The sequence below is a fragment of the Hordeum vulgare genome, chromosome 1H (assembly GCF_904849725.1).
Source record: "Hordeum vulgare subsp. vulgare chromosome 1H, MorexV3_pseudomolecules_assembly, whole genome shotgun sequence".
Classification (NCBI taxonomy): Eukaryota; Viridiplantae; Streptophyta; class Magnoliopsida; order Poales; family Poaceae; genus Hordeum; species Hordeum vulgare.
The window spans coordinates 128,848,079-128,859,484 of NC_058518.1; the positions used below are offsets into that span (position 1 = coordinate 128,848,079).

Consider the following 11,406-nt stretch of genomic DNA (forward strand, 5'->3'; position numbering starts at 1 on the left):
TAATAGGTTCAGATCTGAAATCATGGCAGTCGGGCCCTAGTGATAAGCATTAAGCATAGCCAAGTAGTAGAAACATCAATCTAGAACATAGTGGATACTAGGGATCAATCCCCGTCAAAAACTAACTCGATTACATGATAGATCTCATCCAACTCATCACCGTCCAGCAAGCCTACGATGAGATTACTCACGAACGATGAAGAGCATCATGGAATTGTCGATGGAGAAAGGTTGATGATGACGATGGCGACGATTTCCCCTCTCCGGAGCCCGAAACGGACTCCAGATCTGCCCTCCAGATGAAGAACAGGATGTGGCGGCGCTTCCGTATCGCAAAACGCGATGAAACCTTCTCTCTGATGTTTTTTCAGGCGAGACGGAAGATATAGAGCTGAGTTTGGGGCGGTGGTGCCACGTGGGCCCCACAAGCCCTCACGGCGCGACCTAGGGGGGTGGCCGCGAGCCCACTGGCACGCCCCCCCCCGGTGGATCTTTGCGCACGTATTTTTCTTTTATTCCATAAAAAATCTCCGTAAATTTTCAGGACATTCCGAGATCTTTTATTTCTGCACAAAAACAACACCATGGCAATTCTGCTGAAAACAGCGTCAGTCCGGGTTAGTTCCATTCAAATTATGCAAATTAGAGTCGAAAACAAGGGCAAAAGAGTATGGAAAAGTAGATACGACCGAGACGTATCACATCTCCATAGCCCTTTGATACGTCGAGTTAATGTGACCATCTCCTCCTTTTTGTCTCACAACCGCCACCACACTCTATTCCACCTATACTGTTATATCCGTGGCTCACGCTCATGTATTGCGTGAGAGTTGAAAAAGGTTTGAGAAAGTAAGAGTGCGAAAACAATTACTTGGCCAATACCGGGGTTGTGCATGATTTAAATTGGTTGTGTGGGGATGATGGAGCATAGCCAGACTATATGATTTTGTAGGGATAATTTTCTTTGGCCTTGTTATTTCGAAAGTTCATGATTACCTTGCTAGTTTGCTTGGAGTATTATTGTTTTCATGTCAATAGCAAACTATTGTTTTGAATCTTATGGATCTAAACATTCATGTCACATGAAAGAAGTTACAAAGGACACATATGCTAGGTAGCATTCCACATCAAAAATTCATTCTTTATCACTTCCCTACTCGAGGACGAGCAGGAGTTAAGCTTGGGGATGCTTGATATGTCTCCAACATATCTATAATTTTTTATGGTTCCATGCTATTATCTTGTCAAACTTTGGATGTTTTGTATGCTTTTTATATCTTTTTTGGGACTAACTTATTAACTCAGTGCCAAGTGCCAGTTCCTGTTTTTTCCATGTTTTTGACCCTTTTCAGAGGAGAATATTAAACGGAGTCCAAATGGAATAAAACCTCCAAAAAGATTTTTTTCGGAACAGAAGATACGCAGGGGACGTGAGAACCAAGGCAGAGGCCACCAGGGGAGGCCACAAGCCCCCTAGGCACGACCAGGGGGGCCCACACCATGGGCCCCCTGTGGCTCGTCTGCCCTACCTCTTCTGCCTATAAATTCCCAAAAAATCCAAAACTACAGGAGAGATCCACGAAAATACTTTTCTGTCGCCGCAAGCTTCTGTCTCCGCAAGATCCCATCTAGGGCACGTTCTGGTGCCCTGCCGGAGGGGGGATTCGGATACGGAGGGCTTCTTCATCAATACTATGACCTCTCCGATGATGCGTGAGTAGTTCACCATAGACCTTTGGGACCATAGCTAGTAGCTAGATGGCTTCTTCTCTCTCTTGGATCTTAATACAAAGTTCTCCATGATCTTCATGGAGATCTATCCGATGTAATCTTGTTTTGTGGTGTGTTTGTCGAGATCCTATGCATTGTGGATTTATGATCAGACTATCTATGAATCTTATTTGAGTTTCTTCTGATCTCTTATATGCATGATTTCATATCCTTGTAATTCCCTTCGAGTTGTGGGTTTTGTTTGGCCAACTTGATCTATGATTCTTGCAATGGGAGAAGTGCTTGCTTTTGGGTTCATACCGTGCGGTGACCTCTCCCACTAACAATAGGGGCAGCGAGGCACACATCGTCACTACAAGGAATATGCTAATACATGACGCTATTTTTTCGTCGCTACATCGTCACGGTTTTTAATTTACGACGATCTCACGACGAAAAACCAAGCGTCGAAAACGGAGCGTCACAAATGAACAACACCGACGTTTTGATCGAAATCGTCGTAACTTCTATGACGATTCCTGGATCGTCGTAACCTTTACGACGATCCTAAATCATCGTTGGCAATCAAACCCAGTCCTACGTGGCAAAATTATGACGAAATCAAAACATCATGGTTGAAATCAGCCCAACCCATTTCAATTGATCACATGGGCCGATTTTATTTTTTTAGGATTTTTCTTATTGGGCTTCTTTTTGGGCCTTAGCCTATTTACAGTCACTTTAGTTTTTTTCGAATTTTTTTGTATCATTATAATTTGGGCCCTGGCCTTTTAATGCCCAAATACATTTGGTCCAGTTTCAGCTTTGGCCTTTTGAATTTCAGTTTTGTGTGTAGGTCCCACTTGTCATGTTCTTCTCATAATTTGTCCCATATGTCAAGAAGTTCTAGTCAGGTTTTCATTTCACACATTTTCAAATCGCATACGATATGAATATTTCAAATAGAGCAGAAAGAACATGTGAAATTCATCAAATTAACACGAAGGTAGTATATTACAGTTTTTCCAATCTGTTACAAAGCAGATATGTCTATTATTACAATATATAATATGCATTCTTGGATAAGTAGAGCTTCACACAATTGTCTTCAAGGCTTCGCACTTCAACTTTCTTAGGCCTGGAGGTCATGTAGAAGAAACAACCATATTTTTAAGAGCTACAAGATACAGATCAAGAATAGAAACAAGGCACAAAAACAAGCAATCCATGGCGGAAACCTTGAAGCGACAAATGTTTGTGAACTCAGATGAGAGAAGTTTGAGTCTAGCCAATTAAACCAACTACCACTGATTCACATGATAGGAAGTATTCGCACAAAATTCCAGATGTTCCACTTGTATCAAGTGAAATCTCCGAATTTTATGCAATATATGAACCAGAAGTAGCACGAGAGGAAATAAGGGGATCCCTCGCTGACTTCAAAAGACATGAGTGACTCCGATCAAAAACTTGCATGAGATTATTTTACTCTTGGCAATTTTAAGAGTTGCCCTTTCAGCACTTGGAAGTTATTTTGTGATGAATTTAATACTTTAATATGATGTAACCTATAAAGATGGACTGAACAATAACAATACAAAAAAAATGACAGCTAAATTATGAAGAGTCCTAAAATTGACCCCTTTTGGCCTTAATTAATTGTGTGAAGCTGAAATGATTAATCTAAAGTAAGATATACCGGTCTGTAGGCAAAAAATGTAGTTGAATGACCCATACTTGAATAACTCAAAAAATGCACTCGTATTTCATGAAGCACACCTCACAACCTAGGTAATCTTGAATTACCTGTACCACTAAGGCCTGTAATCCAAACAACACACCCTTTCTGCTTTAGTAGATTTTGCCGGTCAGTCTTGCCCACTGGGCAATCATGCCACAAGATATTTGATGACTCCATATGTTACTACCGAATATATGTACCTGAACAGAGTTCTTCTTTTCGACTGTCAAGCTGCGAAGCAGTCTGATCTTGGGGGTGCTGAGTGAGAGAGCATCCAACACAGTAGCATCGTCGTTGGCTCGTATGAGCTTGAACTTTTCCTAGAAGCATGACACAGGACAAAATCATCTTCTGTAATGGCAAATGTCACTGGCGTCAGCTGATATCACAAGAGAGCTACACTTTCAGACATTCTAGATGGACAACTGCATAAATAAAAAATGTTGAAACCTTCAGGAGTGCTCCTCTCAATGGAAGCACAGCCAGCTCGGCTCCTAATGCATGGGATACTCCTCTCCTTGGAAGCCCACCCAACTCGACTCCTAATGCATCGACAAATTATGATCATGCCATAGGAAGGGGGCACTCAGCATGTCAAAAAAGAAGGCAGCATCAAATACTATAGTAATTATTATTGGACATGATATAGTAAGGTACTCTCACTGGTTATTGACTGTTGTCAGTTTTCACTAAGCATAAGTGCATAATATGGAAACAATATAAGAGAAATATAAGTACACCATGCAACTTCGACTATAGTAATGGTGGGAGCGCTGTAGCAGGGCACTGAAGAAGGGCATGAGATCATCGTGCCCGGCCGGGCAGGTGCGCGCAGATCCATTTGCAGGTGGGATCGGCAGCGACGGACAGCGTGCGTACGGCCAGTGAACACCAAGCTAGACCATTTCTACTTCTACCAACCACTGTGCTGTGTGCTGTGCATTCATTTGCACGTACAGTACACCCAAGTATTGAACTGCCTACAATACAACACAAACAGTGAAGTGTCCAGCTCAGAAAGTAACTGATAGCGGAGCAGGAATTCCGTCTAATGGCATCAACTGTCATCATATTCCAACCCCGTCGGCCCAAAAATGCCGCACATACGGACGTGCCGTGGATAGCGACACCACCCCAAGACGACGACGACGAAAATCCACGTCTTATAACCTGGCCTGAAGCTTATCCTGACGGCACCGGTCGCAGTCAGTTTTTTCCCGACGGCAACAACGGTGGTTGAGAGGGTTGGACCATCAAACGAAAACGAAAAAATGGTGCTACGAACCGCAGCACAGCACAGAGAGATTAAGGCAGAGGCCACCAAGTGGTCTGGTGCCCCGCTGGGAGGCTCAGGACGATCGATTCTTCACTCTTATTCTTTTGCCATCAATTAGTCAGTGTGATCACTGTTATCCTATGAGTGAATGGGATCCTGGTTTATGTTCAGCAATTATAATTAGAAAGCCAAAAACTAAATTAGAGCCCTAATTTAGTTTATTTTCATCAATTTAGCTGCTGTTTCAATTACCTGAACTTCGCATCACAATTAGTCAGTGTTCTGTGTTTTGTTTTCAACTGGTCAGTGTTATCAGGGGTGGGTTTATTTTGTCAGTGAGAAGAGTAGTACTACAAAATGAACAAGAAGAGCCCTAGTTTAGTTTATGTTTGGCAATTTTGTTACTTTACGGTAAAATATCAGCTGGGTCATTACCAAATTCTATCAATCTGCTGTGCCAAATCTGTGCAGTTCCAATCACAGTTATCCTCTTCAGCTAGACAGTGTTCTGTTTTCAACTGGTGAGCGTTATCAAGGGGTGGGTTTATTTTGCTAGTGAGAAGAGTAAAGTAGTACTACAAAATGAACAAGAAGAGCAAACCTCTGGGCATCCAGACTGTACTGAAGGGAGCCAATGGTGAGACTAATAGCAGGAATCAACATTAGTCTCCTTTCTACAATACCACCTGTAAACAAGTAGTAAAAGAACATATTAAACCATTTTCAGTAACGTTTGAGATATAATCAAATTAGCAGAACTAATAATACTAAAGATGTTCATTGCATATGAAGTGATATCCAATGGTAACAATCTTGCAGCATATACACTGACTAATAAAATATACATGGTCGTGTGGAAGTGAATGTATAGTCTTAGGAAGGAAGAAATTGCAGTCGAAAAACAGCTCTAATACAGGGCAATATAATAAATCCAGCAAACATCTTTGATGGCATCCTAGCACCACATGCTGATATTGCTTTGTATACACATATCTCAAAACATTTTTCGTTTCACCGCAGTAATACGCATGCTGTCTGGGAGCCGAAGCCCTGCAGTCATTTCCCTTGGTACCAAACTCTCAATATAGTCCAGGGATCATGCATGATACTGTTACAATAACTTCTTTGGGCTAGCATTGTGTAACCAGACGTTCAGCAATTTCTTCTGATTGGGGGTGGTACGTACGTGTGTCGGACCATTTGTGGATGCAGAACAAGCACGTTTTATGACCCACAACACAGCTAAAAAAATCCGCGTCCTGAAATTCTGGGCAGGTTCATTGAAGGACGGCCATATCTCTGCACTGCTGTATTCTGAATTTTCCATCAATAGAAATGTATCAGCAGGTGCCTTCATTCCAAAATACAGCAAGAACTAAGAACTACGTCCAGCTTCTAAATTCTACTGTACTAGCTGCATCAACAATCGCATCTTACAGAAAACTCACTCCACGTCCACGGGCAATGCGTCTCAGCTCAACCACTAATCTTTATAGACAGTAGTTCTAGCAAAGCAACTCAGCTAGGATCGACATGAATAGGTCGGACGCACGCATCAAACAACCTGCAATCGGAAGAAGGGTGCTGTGATTTTTCCCCGAGTAAGTTTTCTATTAGCTGAATCAGCTTTAGTTTTTAGTTTGACTGTGCTGATTTGAATGACTAGACTGGTTCCCCTGCCTGGATCCAAGAGAAATAGCTGGTTTACTACTTGAATCCGTCATTTTAAAGCGATCACATGGCCTTCCAAACTAGCAGCCGCACAGGGAAGAATGACATCCGAGGCAGGCAATTCGTCGAGCACCTACCAGGCGCAACCCCGGCAGCCACAGCAGTAGCAAACCAGAGGGACGGCACAGGCAGGAGGTGCAAGAACTGACAGTGGGGGTTGGTGGCGGTGAGGGCAGGTGCCGTACCAGTGGAATGCCTTCATGGAGGGGACCTTGTCGACGAGGCCGGCGTAGCCGCTGATGAGCCCGGACAGCCGCTCCGGCGTCACGTCCTCGATGCCCAGTTCCTACACTTCTCCCCTGGATTCCTATCTACTGCAGTGCACAACATCACAAATGAACAACGAAGCAAAAGAGAGAATGTCCGTGTCATTAAGCCACAGAAGCGACGAGGAGCTCCTCGGACTAGACCGCGAACGTCCCCGAGCTCCGGCGACAGCGTGCCCTCCAGCCGGTTGCCGGCGAGCGAGAGGTAGCGGAGGGAGCTCATCCTGGACAGCACCTTCCCGGGTACCCCGCCGGCGAGTGCGTTGCCCTCGAGGTAGAGCTGCTGGAGGCGCGTGAGCCCCGAGAGGGTTCTCGGGACGGTAACCCCGATCTGCCCCATGTCGCGGATCACCAGGGCCTCCAGGAACTCGAGGCCGCCGGCGAGCGCGTTGCCCTCGAGGTAGAGCTGCTAAGGCTGCTACAATGACGAGTTATTGTACTATTATAACTGAACCGAGCCATAAGACAGAGAATGGACTCTATAACGTATTCTAAACTGACAAGAATGATAAACTGATACTTAGCTTCACTTAAGAGAACAACATTCAGAATACTGTTAGCGAGACCTGTTCAATTACTTTCTTTTTTTGTGGGTGACTTTTCTTTTCAAAGAATAGGAAATTCTAGAAATTATTTAAAGCATGAGGTTCATACAAGGATAATATTGCTAAAGCTTACCAAGAGCTACTGCAAGTGTACAAACAATACAATACTCAGAAAAATCAGAACAGAAATCTTACCAGCAGAGTCCACATCGTTGCTCTTGCAAAACAGCGAAGTTTCCTCGGACAAGGTGCATTGTCAGGCTCTGAGGTTGTACGTCGTGGCGCACAGACCAATCATGCCGATCATCGGGGTCACACGCATCATCTGGGAGTCCGGGTGAAAGATCCCCCGGCTCCTTTGGCATCGTACCTACAAGTTCTTCTTTCTCAGGAATAAAGACATGTTATTGCAACGCATCTATGATAAAATGCAAAGCTAGCCATACATATATACCAAGCACGGTGACTAAATAATACTCCCTCCATCCACACTTTTTTTGTGACTGAGGGAGCAACACCCTTCAAATCCAAAAACATTGACACCATCACTAGCAATTTTATAGTACAACTACTAGTGCAAAAAATCCAACAACGTCCAAGATGCAGCAACACACACACATCCGTCGTAGTAGTGATTTTCTCGAACTGAATGAACCCTACTGATTAGCAAAGTTATCAATGCTTTATGCACAACAGAATGCCTATATCATTCAGCATCAATCTGACAGCAGTAACACCCAGCTAAAATCAGTCAAGCATGTAACTAAAAAATGCAGACTAGCAGCAAATTCAGTCAAGCATGCCATTCTTTCAGATTGTAGCAATCATCAAACGATAAGGAATCACTAGGTTCCAGTGCCTAATTTAACATGCAGAGAATTCAGTTCAATCAGAGCAGCAAGCAAGCAAGCATATTGAGTACCACTGCACCAAGCCTAGGAAATTGAAACGAGAGAGGTAGAGCAAGGCATAGAGGAGAAGGGACCTTGAGTTGCTGCTTCATGTTTGAGCGTCGTCCCTATATAGCAAGCACAGTGAATAAATAATAGTAGTCTTCAAATCCAACGGTGTTGGCACCATCACTAGCACCATGATAGTAGTACTACTAGTGCAAGCAATCCAACAACGTCCAAGCTACAGCAACACGCACACATCCGCCTTAGTGGTGATTTTCCCAAACTAAATGAATACCACTGAATAGCAAAGTTTTTCCTTGCTTCATAAACGAAGAAATCGACATAAACTTTTATCTTGGAAGTAGATCATGCATGCTTCATGACAGCGGTAGCACTCAAGAAGATTATGAGAGGCGTGCGAACTAAATTCTACTAAATTTAGGTGGTAGCAAGCAAATCAAATGGCACATAATGGAATGCCTATCTCATTCAGCACTAGTCTGACAGCAGTAGCACCCAGCTAAATTCAATCAAGCATGTAAGTGAAAAACGCAGACCAACAACAAACTGAGTCAATCATGCAATTCTTTCAGATTATAGCACTTCCCACAGACAAGAAGGAATGACTGGATTCTAGTGCATAATTTAACATGCATCAGAGCAACACACAAGCAAGCATATTGAGTACCACCGCATCAAGCCTACGAAATCAAAAAAAGGAGAGGTAGAGGGAGGCATGGAGGAGAAGGGACCTTGAATTGCTGCCACATGGCTGGGCGCCATCCCAATAGAGACCTTCCATGCCGTCCATCAGGGTCGGAGCAGCAACGCTGAACCGCATCATCGGCGTCCTCTCCTGGCATGCCCCACTTTCTGGGCGGGTCGGAGGTGCTCCCCGCCGGCCGCCGGTACCGGTACTTGGACGTCCCCGCGACGAGCACGGCGACGCCGAGGTCCATGGCGACGGTCGACACGCCATCGCCCCAGCCCCGTCCGACATTGTCCTGCACGTACACCAGGAGTCCAAGACAGTGACCGCGAACAGCGACCCGAGGCTGATGAAGAAGTAGAAGCGGTTGAAGAGGAAGACCATGGCACGCTCCTCCCGCGGGTTTTGACCGTCGAACTAGGGGCCGCTCACCTCTTGAAGCCGAGGATGGTGCCCCGAACGTAGAGCCTGACGCGCTGCCCCGTGCGTTCCTTCACCATGGTTGTCGCCGCCGGAGACGAGGGGTTCAGGGATTGGGGAGGAGGTGGGGATCGGGAGGGGTTCGTGGGACCAGGTGGGGATCGGGACGAGGAAGAGGTGGCGGCGGCGGCGAGGAGATGGGGACGAGGGAGGAAGGATGGGATGGGGGATCTGAGCTAAGGGTGGGCTGTGGGTGGGGTTATTTATTTTTCAACTTTTTTTCTCTAGATAGATGGATGGATGGATGTGGGATGGAGAGATGGATGGATGGATGTGCGTCATGTCATCGATCCATGTGAAGGGTTCTGATTGGTTCGAAAAATCACTGATTTAAAATAGTTTCCAAATACTAAAAATAAAGGAATTTTGTGAAGCATCTATCAAAAATGTTTTTCAAAAAGGCACCACACAAATTTTCATTAAAGTTAGACCACATTTTACGGATGAGGACCAATTTGTATGCATTTCTGATCTTTCTAGCTATTTTTAATTATTTTCCAAGTGGCAAAATTTGGTTTTTTTAAATAACCTACCAAATATTTGTTGCAAAATTGAACTCCATCAATTTTCTATAATACTAGTACATATTTAATATACAATTGACCAAATTATTGGGTGTCAAAAGCTTTTATCCACCTCTCGTGAAAAAGAAAAACTTTTTACCGATTCAGCTGGAAGCAGGTCAAATTTGAACTGCAGCTGCCTCATAGTTTGCTACTTATTTTTGAGAAAACATTTCTGGTTACAAAAGTATCAGTTTCTTCATAGATACTCCAAAATATTTGCAAAATGGAATGCAGGTCAAAATAACACTTGATAGATAAGACACGTGAACAGAATAGGAAAATGAATATTGCTGAATTATTTTTGAACTATGGAAGGAAGGGTTTTCACATATTTGAGGAATATATGATCCAAAGTATTTATGAGAATTTTTCGAGAACTTTTGGAATGACAGAATAGTAGGTTGCTTCACAAACTAGGTGGGTTTGGCGCGTGACATAGAATGGACCCACGAGTGACATGTCAACATAGTTAGAACATGTTACGACATTTTTATAATCGTCGTAAAAGTTATGACGATCTCATCTTATGCGGTTACGATGTTTTTGACTCACATCGTCGTAATTTGTATGTAGATTTGATCCCCTCAAACGGTTTACGACAATCTCGGATGAAATCGTCATAGATTTATGACGAATGCAGCAACGACGTCTTAAAAAACGTCATGTATGAGCATATTTCTTGTAGTGCGTGTTGTTGCCATCAAGGGTAAAAAGATGGGGTTTATATCTATTGCATGAATTTATCCCTCTACATCATGTCATCTTGCTTAAAGCGTTACTCTGTTCGTCATGAACTCAGTACACTAGATGCATGCTGGATAGCGGTCGATGTGTGGAGTAATAGTAGTAGATGCAGACAGTATCAGTCTACTTGTCTCGGACGTGATGCCTATATGTATGATCATTGCCTTAAATATCGTCATGACTTTGCGCGGTTCTATCAATTGCTCGACAATAATTCGTTCACCCACCATAATATTTGCTATTTTGAGAGAAGCCTCTAGTGAACACTATGGCCCCCGGGTCTACTTCACATCATATTTTCCGCCTTACACTTTTACTTTGTTGCACTTTCCGCCTTTAGATCTCACCTTGCAATCAATCGTGAAGGGATTGACAACCCCTTTGTAGCGTTGAGTGCAAGTTTGCTGTTTTTGCGCAGGTACTTTGGAAACTTGGCTTGATACTCCTACTGGATTGATACCTTGGTTCTCAAAACTGAGGGAAATACTTACTGCTACTATGCTGCATCACCCTTTCCTCTTCAAGGGAAAAACCAACGCAAGCTCAAGAGGTCGCAATGCGCGACAGCGGTGGTGCATGGCGCGAAGATCGGCCCCACAGCTCACTATTAGTAGTCATGTGGGCCGAGTCCATAGGTGGCGAGGCCGAGGGGTCCGCATGCATGAGAGTCCGTGCGTGGGAGGGCAGGTTGGGCGTGGCAAGAGAGAGGACGTGTGGTGGGCAGGTAGGCTCCATTTGCATG

At 44.0% G+C, this 11,406-nt stretch overlaps 1 protein-coding gene across 5 annotated transcripts; it reads right to left on the reverse strand.

Moving 5' to 3' along the window:
- Window positions 1-2,684: 2,684 nt before the first annotated feature.
- Window positions 2,685-7,158, reverse strand: LOC123426972. 5 transcript variants are annotated; one of them, XM_045110896.1, is made up of 6 exons: window positions 6,644-7,158; window positions 5,329-5,413; window positions 5,163-5,235; window positions 3,902-3,993; window positions 3,652-3,771; window positions 2,685-2,848 (listed from the first exon to the last, which is right to left on the reverse strand). In XM_045110896.1, the coding sequence occupies exons 2-6, from the start codon at window positions 5,336-5,338 to the stop codon at window positions 2,805-2,807; spliced, it is 339 nt and encodes a 112-aa protein (XP_044966831.1). In that variant the 5' UTR covers window positions 5,339-5,413; window positions 6,644-7,158; the 3' UTR covers window positions 2,685-2,804. The 5 variants fall into 5 exon arrangements, 2 of the variants coding, with proteins under 2 accessions (XP_044966831.1, XP_044966836.1); XR_006622350.1 differs by having other exon boundaries at window positions 3,652-3,802; window positions 5,163-5,245; window positions 6,644-7,157; XM_045110901.1 differs by lacking the exon at window positions 5,163-5,235 and having other exon boundaries at window positions 6,644-7,156.
- Window positions 7,159-11,406: the final 4,248 nt, after the last annotated feature.

Excerpts from the sequence above, each read along its gene's own strand:
- LOC123426972 (XM_045110896.1), bottom strand. Across the intron at positions 3,994-5,162 it reads CAGCAGATTGATAGAATTTG|GAGTCGAGTTGGGTGGGCTT; the intron begins GTAATGACCCAG and ends TCGATGCATTAG. Across the intron at positions 3,772-3,901 it reads TGAGAGGAGCACTCCTGAAG|GAAAAGTTCAAGCTCATACG; the intron begins GTTTCAACATTT and ends TCATGCTTCTAG.